The sequence below is a fragment of the Xyrauchen texanus genome, chromosome 7 (genome assembly GCF_025860055.1).
Source record: "Xyrauchen texanus isolate HMW12.3.18 chromosome 7, RBS_HiC_50CHRs, whole genome shotgun sequence".
Taxonomy (NCBI): domain Eukaryota; kingdom Metazoa; phylum Chordata; class Actinopteri; order Cypriniformes; family Catostomidae; genus Xyrauchen; species Xyrauchen texanus.
Genome location: NC_068282.1, coordinates 48,345,433 through 48,364,114, shown reverse-complemented (window position 1 = coordinate 48,364,114; position 18,682 = coordinate 48,345,433). Strand labels below are relative to the sequence as shown.

Sequence of the window (18,682 nt, the reverse complement as noted above, 5' to 3'; positions counted from 1 at the left end):
ATGACACAGTCATTCCTCAAAGGTGAATTTTTAAGCCCCTGTGTGTTTTAAAAATATGTTATTCAATACAGCTTCTAAATTCATGTGACTGTGTAATTTGTGTTGAAGAACAAAACGTCCATGTATAAAGTAATGTATGTCACAGACCTTAATTTACACAAATTCGGAAAATCCAGAGGGAACAGTCGTAACCAGAACGTTCGCTTTCAAGTCGGTCACTTTGACGCTGCGTTAGTAGCTGACGCTATGGAAATCGTATACCTTCAGGCCGTGCTACTGATTTGCACAAGCAAGCAATGGCTACTAGCCAGGGGAGTGGCCAAAATCTTGACACATGACCTTCCCTTGGCTTGAGAACAGGACATTTTGCTGCTTGGGATGGAATAATGTTTTCCAAAACAGCAAATCCTGGAAAGTTAAAACCCTATTCTTCAGCAGAACGATCAACGGCAATTTAAACGCACAACCCATTGAAGAGAGCTGTGTCTGTTCCTTTCCACATCATGTCAAAAATATAAGACGTTGCTGTTATGGAAAAGGTAAATTGCTTTATTTCATCTGAAAGGAATCTGCTGTTAGATGCACAGGGGGACCGAGCTGTACTTCCCAATGTTCTCTGTATTCATACAGTCTGCATTAAATGGAGTTTAGATCACTTCAGACAGGTGATTTGATGAATGCAGTTTCTCCACAGCAGCTCATCCTTTTGATTCCAGTGTATGAATATTCACATACATGCAGTTGTGTATAAAACACTCCATTCAATTCCTGGACAGTAACAAAGCAGCGCACACCTGTTCCTGTGAAGTGGAGGCGTATTCATCCGACACAAAGGGAGGAAGAGACCTGAGGAAAATGATAATAAAGAGCCTCATTTTCATTCAGCGAGCGACAGTCCTATGGATCAAACACCCCTGAGCTGATTTGTGTTTTTGTATGTGGTATCTGAAGCAGAGAGTGTTACAGGTGTCGTTTTATTTAAGTTGATAATGCCGAGGTTCCCTCCTTTTTTCTTATAGTGAGGCACTTACAATGTGGCCAATTTTGGGTTTAAAGGGAGAGATGTGAAGTTTATTATTTTATAAAAGCACTTTCATTCGTCTGTTAAAATTGTTTTTTTTTTTTTAAGTTGTTTGAATCGATGATTTTAGGGTCACTGGTGTTACGTCGTCAAAAATCTGTTGCAGTGAGGCACTATACAATGACAGCCAATGGGACCAATCCGTAAACATTAAAATACTCACCGTTTCAAAAGTATAGACACAAGACATAAACAATATGTGTGTTAACATGAGTTTACTGTCATAAACTCACTTACTAACCACATCTGTGTAAAGATATTGACAAATTTACGACTTCGTTGCCATGACGATGTAATGTCAACAAACCCTAAAATGATGATTTTGAACTTTACACCTCAAATAATACATGAGTTTTAACAGAGGAATTAATGTAAATGCTTTTATAATGTTATAAGATTCTAATTTCTGCCTTTAACCCCTCCAAAAATTGTCCCATTAACTTCTTTGAAACATAAAAACAACTATAAATCAAATTTATATTCTGTCAGATTTGGAAGTGATAATGTTTTCCCTCTTATAAAGACAATTTACTTAAAACAATTCAAATCTGCAGACTCTGTTATTTATACATTGTAAAAAAATATATAATTTTAACGGTAAAAGACAATAAAATACTACAGAATTTTTTGAAATTGATTAACGAGTATTAACTGTAAAATATACAGTACATTTTTTTTTTTTTTAAATAAAATGAATATACAGTAGTTTCTACAAAACAATCTTTAAAAAAATACATATACATATATATTTTACGGTAAATTATTGTTAAAATTACAGTAAAAATCTAAATCAGGCGTTTCCACAATTCCCTGCGTGACCCGTTACATTGTATTGTATTAAATGGGAATAGTTATGTTTCTTCTTATTTTGAATATTGTTAATATTTATCAGTTATGTGCGTTGGGGTGTTCTGTGTTATATTTAATGTAGTTCAGTTCATGTTTACTGCATTATTTTAATTTCACATGTGTTCCCCAGATGGTGTTCAGTGTTTGTGTGTCTCTACATGTTTATTGGTTATTGCTCCTGGATGGGACTCTATTGATGAACATCATTTCATCATGTGTCCTTTTGTAATTACTACGGTGATTAACAAAACATTATAAAGTAAAAAGGAGATTTTTACAGTTTCAGAAGGTTAATAACAAGTTTATGACTTTTTTTTTTACAGTGCCATTGTGGTCATTTAAATTAGTTTTAAGCTGTTGTAAAAGTCACAGATTGTTCTGTAAAGTTGTTTACATTTTTACTGTATTTTTGTTTTACATAATTATTGTGGCAACTGCAGCTGACATTTTAAAAAAAAAGTTTTTTAAAGTTTTTTTTTAACAGTGTATTGTGTGATGCAATTGTGAAGAAAGTGTGTATATAATTACTGATTAACAGGTGAGTCATTTTTGTTAACACATTTCTGAGAAAGACTCATAAACTATGATTAACACACACACACACACACACACACACACACACACATTTCTCAATACACACATACAAAACACACTCAGACATCCATACCAACACATACACACAATGTTAGCTGCATCATTTATTCAGTTGTCCTGCAGTGCTCTATAATACAGCAAACAGAAAATAGGGGAAAAGCTTGTATTTGCTCCATAGGCTAAACATGAGTGAAATGGCGCCATCTGGTGGAAAATATTAGAAACTCAAAATTTTGAAGTCAGGGCTCTAGAATGAAATCATAGTATAATAGAATTCATGATGTTATGCTTTAATGGCACTGGTATCAAATATTGCCGTTTTAATGGGTTTCAATGGGGATATTTCTGTCCTGAAGGTCCCGAGTGTGACTATTCTGTGTGCACAGTGTGTTATAGATGTATTATAGGAACTGAGGTTGAAATATCACAATTCCCTAAAACATACACACCTTTGGCAAAATGTATGCCGTTGGCATTAACACAAAAATGATAAAGACTTAAATGTCCTGAAGATTGCACAAGGGTTAAGCCAGGGTTGCCAGCTCTCGTGCATTTGGCTTGAGACACTCACTTTTAGGCTCTGTCTCATGCTCTCAGTCAACCCAAGTAAATTTCACACCAAGTAACAAGAAAACGTAAATCAATATAAAATTAATACAACATAGCAACAAATCTTCCATTTGGATTTTTCCATTAGCATGGGAGATTTACCACCGCAATGCACATCAGTGTGCCCAAGAGCCAGTAGAACCAGAGCTCAGGTGTAGTGCAGAGCGTGCGACCAGAGAGTTTTTATCAGAGGTGGCCCACTACTTTTAAAAGGAATGGGAGCAATTGGACCACTCAACGGCGACCAACGGTCAACCCACTTACAAGCCAAGAATGTCTTGTTTTTTAGTGTACATTGCAGAGGTTATGAAGAACAAGGGTCAACACTGTAAATATTGACTCTTTGCATATATTGAATGTTTTTGCCAATAAAAGCCTTTAAAACTTATGAAATGCTTGTCATTGTTTTCCAGTATACCATAGAAACATGTGAAAATATAATCTACAAATACTGTAGCAGCAAACTTTGCAAAACACAAAATGTATGTCACTGTCAATACTTTTGGCCACGGCTGTATACCATCAACAAATGACCTCGGAAGTCACAGCAGGTCTGTCTTTAAAGGATCACATGTTATAGTTTTAAATAATTTTGTCTATGGAACAAATTTATGTGATTTTTTTACTTCCGGAACCTGAATGTTGCGCTCTAATCCTGCACTATTTTAATGCTTTTGTGTTGCTCTAGCACTCTCTGTAGGATGTCGATGAAGCTGCATCAGCCCTTCCGCAAGAACCCTTCTTCTCAGGGTACTTACAAGTATTTAATTCTTTGGTTAAATGTTAACGTGGCGGTCCACTGGCGAGGAGACCAGAGGACGTTTTTTAAATGGTCGTCTATGGAGGAGATGCTTCAGTGTCCCGAATAAACTGCTTTTGTGAGGAAACAGCCTATCACTTAATGAATTAGCCACCTGTTCGCTAATCTACGACACGGTTTGCACTAAACAATCATTTTGCAATGAACCACGTGTGGAGTTAACAACGATAAAATTGGTGTTTCACAAAAGAATACGCAGAACAATTTGCGACAGGTAGGTGTTAGTTTACGGCTCTCCCAATTCATTTGTATGGTATCCGCAAACGGTAACTTACTGTCGTAACACGCTAGGTGACCGTTATGCGGTTCCTTGATTGAGCGTTCCAGTTTCCCCCATTCATTTAAATAAAAGTGGCCGGTCTCTGGTAAACGATCCCTGTTGTTAGTAAAGAAAATAATAATAATAGTAAATAAAATAATCTCTGCCTTCCACTGGACTTCCGGCTCATGTCCCTTCTAGCAAATCAAGTTTACCGTTCAGTGTCACATGAACTGTGACGTTTGTCCAATGCGGAAGAGGATGGACTGATGGAGGGTCAAACATGAAAGTTTAATATTTCATGTATTTTAAAAGTTTGAATGAAGATTTAATGACCCGAACTAAACGTTGTCAGAATGCCGCTGTTCATTCATAATAAGAGAATAGATCGCGTCAACTCAACCACAGAACTCTTCAGCAGATACCCACATCTGAAGGTACAAAATAATATGGATCTTTATAGATGTAGTGTACTATATTTACAGTTTACATGTATTACATGTTGTGAGATCCAAAGTCTGAGACCACCAACGAAAATAATTATATGTTTCCTTCAAAGCATTTATTATATTTAATATATTTATTTATTTATTTGCGTTATGTTTCAGCATAACAATTCGAACTAGACAAATAAAGTTTGTTGACAAAAATTTGAGGTTGACTTGAAAGAGCCTGGTCTGAAAGTTTTAAAAGCTTAAATCATTAATTAGTTAGTTCCACACAAAATAAACAGATAGAAAAGAAAACTGATAGACTGGTAGACAGACAGAAAGAAAAACAGATTGATAAATAGATAGATAAACAAACAAACAGATAGCATGTTTTAGCTCTTAGCATGGTGTTGCTAGCGCTGGTGCTGAGAAGTGTGTTTTGCTACTCAGTTGCTAGGGTTATCCCATCTGGTTGCTAGACAGTTACCAGGGTGATACTCAAAAGGCTCCTTGCTAACTTGAATCAAATGAGCTAACCCTGAAGTATCTATGATGTTCTGGTGCAGAGATATGTATTTTGCTACTTGGTTGCTAGGGTGAGCTCATTTTGTTGCTAGGGAGTTACCAGGGTGATAATCAAAAGGCTCCTTGCTACCCTGAGTCAAATGAAAAGAAACTAGAAGTCTCTATGATGTTCTGGTGCAAAGATATGTGATTTGTTACTTGGTTGCTAGGGTAGCCCCATCCGGTTGCTAGGCAGTTATCAGGGTGATATTCAAAAGGCTCCTTGCTACCCTAAGTCAAATTATTGAAACCGGAAGCCTCTACGATGTTAAATGACAAAGTAGGTATTGCTGCAGCCTGGAGATCTACAAACGGAGGCGGGGTAACTCCAGAAGGGGCAGGGTTAGTACAAAAGGGGGTTGGGTCCAATCTAAAAGCGGGTCACTTCCACACACTTTTAGGGTTAGGTTAAGGAGCTCAGCCTGCAGCTATATTCTTTAAACTGAATAATGTAAATGAATGTGTAAGAATTGTTTGTTTACATGTCTCTTGTCGTTGCATACAGGAACATGCAAAGCAGTTTGCGTCCAGAAGTCCAGAGCCAGTGGATCCGAAACACCTGCTGTATCTACAGCAGCGAGAGTTTGCAGCTGCCACACCTGCAGACAGTGAGTGTGTGAGATTCTGATGTTGATGCATGTGTTATGTTTGGTTAAACAGAAACTTGATATCTCTTTTTTGTAGATTCAGTCTCTGTTTTGGGGTCTGATGATGCCACAACATGCCACTTAGTTGTGCTTCGACACACAGGTACGGCACGATATAAACCCACGGTGTCATATTTACTGTTGATATGGATGTCTTATGCAGTGTTTATATTCTGAAGGCAGTGGAGCAACATGTCTCGCACACTGTGATGGTTCCAGCACATGGACCGAAGTTCCTCTTCTAGTCAATGCAGTCACCTCCAGAAGTAATCTAGCGAAAGAGGGCAGGTACTGTAGTTTTATGATTTGACTGAATCCTTCATGGGTTTTGAGAGAATTTCTGATATAATAGTCTCAGTTTAGACAGTGTTAATGTTCTTTAAATTTAGTCAATATTTCATCAGGTCATATTCATACATTTTAGTACATTTTTTTAAGTTATGTCTGTGATACGACAACTGAATGGTACGGATGCGTTTGTGTCTTTAGACTGGAGCTGCATCTGGTTGGGGGATTTGATGACGACAGGAAAACATCTCACTCACTCAGCGTTAATATACTGGGTATGTTGTATTAATCCTAATGAAAACACATCCGTTCCACGAGCACTTCCAGCCAATCCACACTTATTGTACTTACTATTGAACTTAATTGCACTAACTGTACTATACTACTCCATCCACTTTGCAGATGTTGTTGATCTTTGTATGACAAATTGCTTGCTATGTTCCTCATTTGTAAGTCGCTAGGAATAAAAGCGTCCGCTAAATGAGTGGTGGTGGCGTAGTGGGCTAAAGCACATAACTGGTAATCAGGAGGTTGCTGGTTCGATCACCACGGCCACCACCATTGTGTCCTTAAGCAAGGCACTTAACTCCAGGTTGCTCCGGGGGGATTGTCCCTGTAATAAGTGCACTGTAAGTTGCTTTGGATAAAAGTGTCTGCCAAATGCATAAATGTAAATGACTAAATGTAAATGTAACCCTTAAATGCATGGGTGTTTCGCCAAACATTCTTTAGCAACCCGGCACATTTATTTGTCACAATGAGATCTACAAAATGCCCAGATAGTGTTCAGTTTTCGAAACCTTCTCAAGACAATTAGAAAATAATAGATTAGAATATATCAAAGAGATGAGATTTAATGAGACGCAACTGGCTGTCAAACACATATTGAGCTACACATAATCTACACAAAAGTATTGAGTCTAAATAAATGCACAGCTTTGAGTATTACAGTAATACACTGAATTGACAGTCATATCATACTGTTCATGTGTTAAACTTGCTATAGTTTACTCAAGTCAATCACTGAAACATCAGTGCCACCTTGAGTAAGAAATAACATGTATAATATGTACTGTATGTGTACATGCATATGGGATAATGATAATTCACCATTGTCACACAAAGGTAATAATCTTGTTATAAACAAAGAAATATATATCCTGTAATAGTAAACTTATATAGGTATAAAATAAACGTGAAAATGTGATTTATGGAAGCGCAAAAAAAGACCCTATACATCTTTAAAGACCCTATACATTTTTGTTAATCAAGCGGTTATAACAAAATATGTTTGTTTTTTCTCCCCAATTTGTGTGGAATGTCCCGTTCACAGTGCTTTTTAAGTCCTCGTGGTGGCGTAGTGACTCGCCTCAATCCGGGTGGCGGAGGACGAATCTCAGTTGCCTCCGCATCTGAGACTGTCAATCCGCGCATCTTATCATGTGGCTTGTTGAGCGTGTTACCGCGTGTGGAGGCTTCACGCTATTCTCCGCGGCATCCACGCACATATCGCCACGCGCCCCACCGAGAGCAAGAACCACATTATAGTGACCACGAGGAGGTTACCCCATGTGACTCTATCCACCCTAGCAACCGGGCCAATTTGGTTGCTTAGGAGCCCTGACTGGAGTCGCTGAGATACCCAGACCCCCATATTTGCCTTCTTTGTTTGTTTGTTGGTTACACTATTTAGAAGAGAACGGTTGAGGAATACTAATGTGGTGTGGGCATAACTCCAAAAAATGAATGATGTACAGGGGGTGGAATGAGGTTGAAATGCATTAAAGGGTTAAAACATTTAAACAATATGAAACCTTTCTAATGGATGTTTTGCTTTACAGCTGCCTTTCAAAAACAGAGAGAAGAAATTCACCTGGAGACGTGCTGTATTACAGGTCCGATACACGTCTGCACTGTTCACTTTAATGTAATGACTTATTTGAGTTTTTTTGGTCACTTTCACTCAATAATCAGAAGACCCCTGTTTTTCTATAGACGTGAATGATGTCATCAAAGAGGGGACTCATCGACCACTTGTGTATGGAATAGGTACTGTGCATCATCTCCACCGTCTCTGACTCAATTCCAATGTATATTTACATGCACTTTAAAAGTTCATATGCAGTCGGACTAAAGCAGTAGTTCATCTGTTTTAAAATTCTTGACTTTGTCCAGCATGTGTACACCTCAATCAGACCTCAATTTCCATTTTTAACTTTCAACACCCATAACAACGTGTTACGGATGTGTCAGTTACATACGCTTATAATCTACTGTATCTATGTTATGGCTGTTTTGGCCATTGAAGCGGTCGTTTTGATAAACTTTGCACTTTGAATTTTAATATGATGCACATTTATCATCTGATATTGCCGCACACACCCGCTAGAGAGCGCCAGTCCTTCACTCCGCAGTATTGATTTTAAAACGCAGCCTTTTGAGGGTTAGTAATTGCGCAAGGTAGTATCACGATTTAAAGGAATATTCAGAGCTCATTCAACAGCATAATTTTGATAACCCTTAAAAAAAAAAAAAAAAGCACAAATGTGTGTTCCAGTGAGACACTTCCAATGGAAGTCAATGGGGTTTAATCTGTAAACATTAAAATACTCACCGTTTCAAAAGTATAGACACAAGACATAAACAATATGTGTGTTAACATGAGTTTACTGTCATTAGTCACTGTTATAGACAATTTTACAGCTTCGTTGCCATGACGATGTAACACCGTAAACCCTAAAACGACTATTTAACCAATTTACAGGTCTGTAAATTTACTAGCAATGTAAAACTTCTTTTTACCATGCCAATAAAGCTACTTGAATCTGAATTTTTTTAATAAATATAAATAACAATAATTGTTAAGGAAACGTTCACAAGTGATGCTTGTCTGTCTGTGTGCAGGTGTGAATGTTAAAACTGGTCACGTGTTTCCAGCCTCGTTTACATTTCGAGGTCCTGCAGAGGAGCTCCGATCTGCACGCACCTTCTCTGGTGGACAGGTACATCGATGAAGCAGTCATACAATATAAAGCATTGGTAGACTGGTGGGTCGTGACCCAGAAACAGGGTCACAGTCCAAATAAAAATGCAAATAAACACGCAGTTGCAATTCAATCCTTAGTAAAAGTAATCTTGTGCAAATTACCGCATTCAATACAATGCAACAGTTACATAAGACATTCAATTACCCATGCATTACAAAATTGCATTGAAGTAAATGTGAAATATTAATGTCTGTAATTGACAGATGGTTGAAGTGTATGATTCTAGTCGCGAGCTTGTGAAAATCGGGCCATGCAGGTGGACACCGAACAATGACATGGCCTTCTGGCTCTCGCAAGAAGATGAAACCATTCTACAGGTGTGTGTGTTTTCAGTTGTCGTGTGTCATCGGGTTGTCAGCTCTACTGAATACAACTAAAGCTCTGCTCTTTTGACACATATATCGTCTGGTTTTGTCCCATCAGTACTTGTCCACTTCACCGTATGCAGAACCTCCTCACTTCATCCAGCACATCAAATCCACCATCCAGTTCCTCCTGGATCATCCGACCACTGATGGTCTGTTTCCTGGAGGTCAGCCGCAGTTTTACCGGCGGACTGAAGAGGGCGAATGGAAGAGAATTTATCAACAATAGTTGAAGTCTTATTCATCATTGTAATTCAACTGAAGGCCTTTGGATGTCTGGTGTTTATAGTAGAAGCTCTTTATCTGATCTGAAACCTGTGGTGCTGTTTCTCTTTAAGGGTGATTTCCAACTAGTGTGAAATATTTGATGATGATTTTATTACCTGCTGGCCCATAACAGTCTATTCTGTAGACTATTTTATTTGTATTTCTATCTCATATTTGTTCAATGCAGATGTTTTCTGTTGTAAAGGGATCATGCAACATGTACTCACATGTACACATTATACAGTGACTCGTCGACTTCCAACACATTTGTTTGAAAAATTGTAAATATAGTATGTTGTAATTCTTTGCTCATTGGTGGAGTGAAAAGATCATTAAAATTATATTACCAGCCAAAGGATTGAGGTATATACGAGTAGTGTGCATGTGTGGGAATTGTGTGTGTGCAATATTTAATATTCACCGCTAATAAGACGTGCTATTTCGGCCTTTTCATATAATAATGTATTAAATAAAGACGATGTCTAATAGTAAGTAAACAGAAGACAAATATGTATACTCCTGAACATAATTGCCTACATATGACTACATTTCTTTATGTATTTAAATGAGCTGACTGTTAATCTTTTGTTTACACAATGAAAGGAAAGATTTGTTATCGAACACCCTGCTGTTTCATAGACATTAATCTTAAATCAAGCTTGATTGTGATCGCCAAGGGGATTTTCTGCCATTCTTCTCTGCAGATCCTCTCAAGCTCTGTCAGGTTGGATGCCCGATTGCTCAGTTTTGCCAGGCAGCCAGCTCGAGGAAGAGTCCCAGGTGTTCTAAACTTTTTCCATTTAAGAATTATGGAGGTCACTGTGCTCCCGGGAACCTTCAATGCACCCAAAAACATTTTTTTAGACTTCCCTGGACCTGTGCTGTGGCACAATCCTGTCTCTGACCTCATGGCTTGGTTTTTGCTCTGATATGCATTTTCAGCTGTAAGACCTTATATAGACAGGTGTGTGTCTTCAGTGGTAAAGACGCTGGCTACCACCCCTGGAGTTCGCTAGCTCGAATCCAGGGCGTGCTGAGAGACTCCAGCCAGGTCTCCTAAGCAATCAATTAGCCTGGATTTAGGGAGGGTAGAGTCACATGGGGAAACCTCCTTGTGGTCACTATAATGTGGTTCAATCTCGGTGGAGTGTGTGGTGAGTTGTGCGTGGATGCTGTGGAGAACAGCATGAAGCCTCAACACAAGCTATGTCTCCGCACTCGAATAGCCACGTGATGAGATGCGCGGATTGATGGTCTCAGACGCGGAGGCAACTGAGATTCATCCTCCGCCACCCGGATTGAGGGAAGTCACTACGCCACCACGAGGACTTAGAGCGCATTGGAAATTCAGCATTCTAAATTGGGGAGAAAATCCCCCCCCCCCCCAAAAAAAAGAAAAAAAAAAACATCTCAAAGATGATCCAGAGAAATGGGATGCATCTGAGCTAAATTGCAAGTGTCATAGCTAAGGGTCTGAATACTTATGTCAATGTGATGTTTCAGTTTTTATTATATATAATATATTTGCAAAGGTCTTAAAAATCTGGTTTTTGCTTTGTCATTATGGGGTGTGGAGTGTAGATTGATGTGAGACAAAAAAAAAGTTTTTATAATAATAAAATAAAGCATTTTTGCATAAGGCTGTAACATCACAAAATGTGAAAAAAATGAAGTGGTCTGAATACTTTCTCAGTGCACTGTATAGTGAAAAATAGTTACATTTTGGCCCGTTTCTCGACCAAAACTGACCGTATCACTTTAGAAAACATGACTTAAACCACTCGAGTCTTATGGATGAATTTTATGTGCTTTTTGGGGTCCGTTGAGTCGCACTGTATGGATAAAAACTTCAAAATGTTGTTTGTGTTCCGCTAAAGAAAGAGTCATTCGATTTGAGATGGCATAAAGGTGTGAGTGAGTGATGAAAGAATTATAATTTTTGGACAAACTATTCCTTTAAAGGTATGACACTATTTGCACCTCTCACTGCAATACATTTTTGGAACTGCTATTATTCATATATAAAACTATATAATGTGTCAGAAAGTGAAAGTGGAGATTTATTGCAAAAAAGCACTTAAATATTGATCTGTTTCTCACCCACACATATCATATTGCTTCTGAAGACGTGGATTAAACCACTGGAGTCATATGGATTACTTTTATGCTGCCTTTATGTACTTTTTGGAGCTTCAAAGTTCTGGTCGCCATTCACTTGCAGTGTACAGACCTACAGAGCTGAAATATTCTTCTAAAAATCTTTGTGTTCAGCAGGAGAAACCAATACTCATCTGGGATGGCATGAGGTTGAGTAAATGATGAGAGAATTTACATTTTGTGGTGAACTGTCCCTTTAATAAACGTACTTTAAGTAAATTCACAGAGGATGTAGTAACTGTTGTATGCCACTAGAGAGCCTCATCATCATAGTGTTTAACAGAAAACATGGTACCTGTCATACCTGTATTGCTGGATGCCTTTCAAAATCGTCAAGAGAGAAAGTGATTTTTATACGGAAGTAAAGACATCTAGCTAACAACGTGAGCAAAGTAAGCTAGCAAACATAAAATGTAATTGTATACAGTGCAGTTGCATGGTAATCAGATGCTATTCCTTTAAATATTCTTTAGGACTGGGACAAAACAAGCTGCAGACCTGAAATAAACATTTATAAACATTTACAAACAGAGATTTTTAGAAGAATATTTCTGCTCCGTTGGTCCATACAATGCAAGTGAATGGTGACCAGAACTTTGAAGCTCCAAAAAAGCACATAAATGCATAGGCATGCATGGGTCTTTAATTCACATTATATTCATTAGAGGAGCAGGGTTCAAAAGAATGCACAATCAATCAAGAGTAATACAAATAAGAATGATAACAACAGGCCTATTATTAAAGCAAAATATGGCAATAATTACAATGAAATATCTACACTTTTCAAGAATACTTTATAACACTTTCCAACTTTATGCAACGCAACAGATCTTGATCGTAGGTCTTCTGAGATTTTTTTTTGTGAGGCAAGGTCCACGTCAGCAGATGCTTCTAGTGAATAGAAAACTCAAAATGTTTGAGTGCTTTTTATAAGTCAAAGTAGCTCTAACCCACACCTCCAATCTCCTTTCATTAATTGAATGCCAGATTTGCCAAATCCTGACTCTAATTAGCTTTCATTGACGTCATTAGCCTAGGGGTTCACATACTTTTTCCAACCTACACTGTGAATTTTTGAATGATGTACTCAGTATGTACAAGAACAATACAATCATTTGTGTGTTTATTACTTAAAACATATTGTGTTTGCTCATTGTTGTAACTTGGTCAAATGAAGTAATTGCTGCGCGCGCACTACTATCGTGCACGAGCGTCATTGACGAGCGCGACGCAGCAGAGTTCACGCGCATTGTCAGTACGATGGGAGTCCAGTGATGGCGGACCCACGGCGAATCCTGCGACTCTTGGTCGTTTTATCGGGGTTAAACGGAGCGTGTGACGGTGAGTTTTAAGTGTTTGTTTATTTCCGCTTGTTTTTGTTAACATGTGTGTCTGTTCGGTCCCTATAAGTTTGATTTTAATCGCTCAACGTTTGGCGTTTAATACAACAACAACAACATGGCGCTGGGATTTAATACGTGGCTGTAAATCACAAACTATTTTGTTTACCTAATTTGTGCTTATTAATATCACTTTACAGTGAACACGTGGTTTTAGCCTGGTGCAGACTAATCCTTTTGTCAAAATCTGTATTTAGGCTGAATATGTTTGATTCCAAATCTCAATATTTATCACTTCCACTGTCGTTTAATTCCTTTTAATGATTATTTTACGTTTATTTGTTCATTGGTCCCTGATATTGTGGACGTGTTAAGCAGGCATTATAATTAACATTTTAAGCTCATTTTTATAACTTAATTTGGACTTGTAATAATCAGTTTATTATAGAGAAAGCCTACACAAGTACTTTGTGTACAGTTGAAGTCAGAGGTTGACATACAACCTTAGCCAAGTACATTTAAACTCAGTTTATTCACAATTCCTGACATATAATCATAGAAAACATACCCTGTCTTAGGTCAGTTAGGATCACTACTTTATTTTGTTATGTCCACCCAGATACAGCAATGGCTTCTTCCTTGCTGAGCAGCCTTTCAGGTGATGTTGATATAGGACTTGTTTTACTGTGGATATAGATACTTGTCTCCTGTGCTGTTGTTCTGGGATTGATTTGCACTCTTCGCACCAAACTACGTTCATCTCTAGGAGACTGAATGTGTCTCCTTCCTGAGTGGTATGATGGCTGTGTGGTCACATGGTGTTTATACTTGAGTACTATTGTTTGTTCAGATGAACGTGGTACCTTCAGGTGTTTGGAAATTGCTCCCAAGGATGAAGCAGACTTGTGGAGGTCCACAAATTTTTGTTCGTTCTAGTTAATTCAGAAACAGCCAAGCATTTTGTTGATGCTTATGTTCCACAGGCCTACTGTTGAGATTCACCTTCACTGTTTTGGTTCTGATGAGCTGGTTAGCATGTTTAACTCAGTCTGTTGTGATATCTTGGACTGTATAGCTCCTTTTAAAATTAAGAAACCTAAAACTAGAGCAAAACCCTGGCTTAATTACGACACTCGTGCTCTTAGACAGGAGTGGCGGAAAGCTGAGAGGAAGTTGAAAAAAGATCAACTTCAATTTTGTTTTGAAATCCTGAGGGGCTGCATGCTTAAATATCAAATGCAAATAATTTTTCATATCTAATTTCCAAAAATGCTTACAGTCCGAAAGTGTTATTCAATACTATTTATGGTGTTCTTCATCCGGTAGTTCTGACCTTCTGGCTTCTCAAACCCTGCATCTGATTTTTTGGAGACAACATCAACTTCATCTCATGTAACTAAATTTGAGCTGGTTTTGCTCTCTCATTTGGTAGATATAGTCCGTCGTATGAAGTCTGCTTCCTGTTCTATGGACATTAATCTTCCTTATCATCTTTTGGAAGCTCTAGACACTATTGTCCCCAGCATACTGTCTATAGTAATCAGTTGCCTAAATAATGGTACTTTACCAACCATTTTTAAACATGCTGGGGTCAAGCCCTTGCTTAAAAAGGCAAACCTTGATCCTTGTGTTTTAAATAATTATCGGCCCATCTCAAAACTATCTTTTCTCTCCACATTATTGGGAAAAGTATCAGCTTTCTTCTTTTTTAAGTAAAAATTACATTTTGGACAAATATCAGTCTAGCTTCAGAACAAGACATACCACTGAGTCTGCACTTCTGAAGGTGACAAATGATTTATTGTTAGTGGTGGACTCTGGGAAGTGTGCTATTCTAGTTTTGCTAGATCTCAGTGCAGCCTTTGACCCAGTCGAACATACTGTTCTTCTGAAGCGTTTACAACAGTGGGTTGGAATTCAGGGCAGTGCACTTCTTAGCCGTGGAGTACCGCAAGGCTCCATTTTAGGCCCTGTTTTGTTTTTTGTATATGCTCCCTTTGGGTACTATCTTCCAGAAACATATAATCTCATATCACTGTTATGCAGATGACACTCAGTTTTATCTGCAAAAATCAATTGATACCTCTGGCCTACAATCTTTCTTCAGTTAAACAAATCTAAAATGGAAGTCTAAGTTTTGGGACCTCCTGACTCTACTGCTATGGTAACCAGTAAACTGGGACCATTATCTTCCAACTTACATTCACAAGCTAGAAATCTGGGTGTCGTATTTGGTTCTAATCTAAAATTTGATAGACAAATCAATTCGGTGGTCAAAGGAAGCTTTTTTCAACTTTGAAATATTGCTAAATTTTGAAACCATGATACATGTTTTTATTTCATCAAGACTGGACTATTGTAATGCACTTTATTTCGGTGTTACTAAATCGTCTCTCTCACGCCTTTAGCTGGTGCAAAACGCTGCTGCTAGGCCTATTTCTCACTGGCTTCCTGTTTTATACAAGATCCAGTTCAAATGATTACTGTTTGTTTACAAGGCCTTGCATGATCTTGCACCTTCTATTTCTGATCTTATTTCTCTACAACAGTCCTCCTAGATCTTTACGTTCATCTAACAGCTTACAGTTAACTGTCCCCAGGTCACGTTTGAAATTAAAGGGTGAATCAAATCGAATAGAGCTTATGAATCGAAATCAAATCTGGAAATCTGTATCAACATCCAGCCCTAATGTCAACAAACCCTAAAATGACAAAAAATTACATTTAAACAAACGTACAGTTCTATAATACACAAGTTTTATCAGAAGAATTAATAACTCCATCTCATGCTCAGAGTAACAGAGGTGCTCAGAGTTCGGTTCTGTTTGCTTACGTATGCTAAGTGGTTTATTTACACTAAACGCGTCCTGCGTGAAGCGGTTTTTACTATCCTGTGCGGTAGCAACATCTCAATCTCTGCCAGGCGCATGTATCATAATAATAATAATGGAATACAAGATGAGGTATTATTCAAACGTCTTTGCAAACAGCATTAACGGCGGCACCTGTTGAGTCCAGAAACATGCGCTCTTCCTCCATTCTCCTGTCATTTGTTTACCTCACGAGAGAGCGCGTCACCCTTATTACACTCCCAGCGGCAACAAGTGGAAGCGGAACTAATATTACTAACATCCAACAAAATTATAAGGAACGTACATATAATTAATCTATATAAAATATTTAGATACTACAATATAATGCATTGATAATAGAAATGATGAAATGATGACAAACCTCTTTTTTCTTTCTATAGAAGTTGTTTCAGGTTGTAAAATAATGTTTTGTCCTCAAGGGGGCTCTGTATACCTGTAGTCAGTAAGGATGTAGGTGTTTACATAGAACGGCTCTCATTAGCCAGTCCCGCTGCTCATAGACCGTCTCTGTTAGCAGTAGTGATACCGCGCTCATGTACTTGTATGGGTGAAGCCGGTGTCATGCTCACTTTGAGCTCCATGGCTCACATTTGCGCGCTCTGTTTGTAGCAGATTACCGTGAGCAGAGCGCTAATTCAGTTCATACCAGACTACATATCAATATCAAAACGGGACTTCATACCTTTGTTTTGAAAACACGATTGCCGGATAAATCCAGTTCAACACACTTGGGTCAATCGTCCATGACAAGTGTTCACTGACAAACATCCAATAGCACTTTTTGTGCATAAAAGTGATAAATCTGATAAATATTGATATATTCTCCATTGTTTATATGAGATCTCGCCTGAAAGAATTACCCTTCGTCATCGTTCTTCAACAAACTGCAATCTGAGCCGGATTCATGTTGTTAAACTGTTTATGATCTTCTATATGAGTCTTATAAACAAAATGAGCCTGTCTCCAAAGTCTGTTTTTAAAAATGTGGCATAGTTTTATTCATAACAGCCAATCAGTGCAGTCAGATTTAGTGTCGTCTTGAGAGGCGGAGCCTTAATTTTACTCTGAACACTTCCAGAGATTTTACAGAGAAAAAAGCTGCAGGAACCTCATTATTTGTTTGATCATCTTCACATTTGAAACGTAACTTCTTTAGACTTGTGGCTTTGAGAACATTGTATTTCTGGGTTGTCTTGGCACTTTTATTATTATTTAATTATAATATAAACTTCAGCTTGTCTAACTTTACAAAATAACAACATATATTAATTCTGGGGAAATAAAGCCCAAAGTGTCTTCTTTCAAAAGATACTACAACTGTGTCCATACTCCAAAGGGTCCAGAAAATACAACCATTTCAGTTCAGGTATGTCATTTCCATGGTTTGTGCTCAAAAAGGGGGTGCGTATCAAATACAAATGTAGTTTTGTTGCAATAAGTGAATAATTTGAAAAAGTTCCCTTTTAAACATGCTAAGAGTATTGTTCATTTTTCTCTCATGTCTGTAAAATTCACTTTAATAAAGTGCAATTAAATAAATAAAAGAAATTTGCCAGTAAGAAATCTGACTGTAATCTGAAATCTGATGTACCTCAAGCAAAAGGAACATTACAACTGAAATATACACATAGGAATTGATACCGGAAGCAAATTGAGAGTTTTGGAATTGAGTCGAATTTGGAAATCTGTATCAATACCCAGCCCTAATGAATGTGTAGGGAAAAAAGCTGATATGTAAAACCGATGGTTTATATATAATTAATTAGTAACACACATTGTAAAAACTCAAATGCACAACCCAGAAATAATAACCACCACAATATGAAGAAGGGTCGGCACCCCTAAGAACATGTCATATTTAATTTGATTCTTTCTCGTTCTCACGTTAATACAGATTAAACGGCATAAATGAACGTGACTTTGTGAAAGCAGCATTTACCTATATAGGCATCATGATGAGTGAAACCATCCAAAACTCTTTGAAACCAGCAGACTTTGACTTCTGAGAAATAGGTATGATATCCATTAATGCTGCATGATTGATTGAATTAAGATTGAAATCGCAATATGGCCTTGTGTGATAGAAAATAGCCTTTTTCCATATCAGTCATCATGCTATTATATTTAGTTAGTTTTTTCTTTCACTGTGGTTCTCTTTAGAACGGTGAAAAAGCTTTTGTACATCTTTATAAATGTTTTTAAGCATTCCTAGATAAAACATTGATATGATGACAAAAATAGGTAAGTTGCAAAATATCTGCATCTTTATCAGCCTAATGTGTTCATATTGGTGGTGGTGCATCACTACTTTTCTGTGTAAATAGCCTTTGCTGTACAGGTTATAGTAATGGTTGTGTCATTGAGCCAGTGTTGTGAACTCATTCAAAGGGCTCTCTGGACTGGTTTTAAATGAGCTAAATCACAGTGGGTGGATAAATAAGGCCATGACCGGACAGTGACCCCTGTGTTTTTGCATGTCTGTATGTCTCTT

At 37.7% G+C, this 18,682-nt stretch overlaps 2 protein-coding genes across 2 annotated transcripts in view; both read left to right on the top strand.

Moving 5' to 3' along the window:
* Positions 1-4,435: 4,435 nt before the first annotated feature.
* On the top strand, positions 4,436-10,167 carry ntan1 (N-terminal asparagine amidase). Its single transcript, XM_052129885.1, has 10 exons — positions 4,436-4,649; positions 5,713-5,815; positions 5,892-5,957; positions 6,034-6,142; positions 6,344-6,417; positions 7,984-8,037; positions 8,138-8,191; positions 9,047-9,144; positions 9,393-9,506; positions 9,613-10,167. The coding sequence occupies exons 1-10, from the start codon at positions 4,569-4,571 to the stop codon at positions 9,781-9,783; spliced, it is 924 nt and encodes a 307-aa protein (XP_051985845.1). The 5' UTR covers positions 4,436-4,568; the 3' UTR covers positions 9,784-10,167.
* A 3,044-nt stretch (positions 10,168-13,211) lies between these two features.
* The window catches only part of LOC127646315 (activin receptor type-1B-like), a 34,397-nt gene continuing 28,926 nt past the window's right edge, over positions 13,212-18,682 (top strand). Inside the window, exon 1 of the mRNA XM_052129863.1 lies at positions 13,212-13,319. Within this exon, the coding sequence (XP_051985823.1) occupies positions 13,253-13,319 (67 nt within the window). The 5' untranslated portion in view covers positions 13,212-13,252. The remainder of the gene's footprint in view (positions 13,320-18,682) is intronic.

Bases quoted from the DNA above. Each gene is read 5' to 3' on its own strand.
- ntan1 (XM_052129885.1), top strand. From the start codon at position 4,569: ATGCCGCTGTTCATTCATAATAAGAGAATAGATCGCGTCAACTCAACC. The intron at 4,650-5,712 runs GTACAAAATAAT...CGTTGCATACAG, and splicing joins GCAGATACCCACATCTGAAG to GAACATGCAAAGCAGTTTGC. The intron at 6,418-7,983 runs GTATGTTGTATT...TTTGCTTTACAG, and splicing joins ACTCAGCGTTAATATACTGG to CTGCCTTTCAAAAACAGAGA.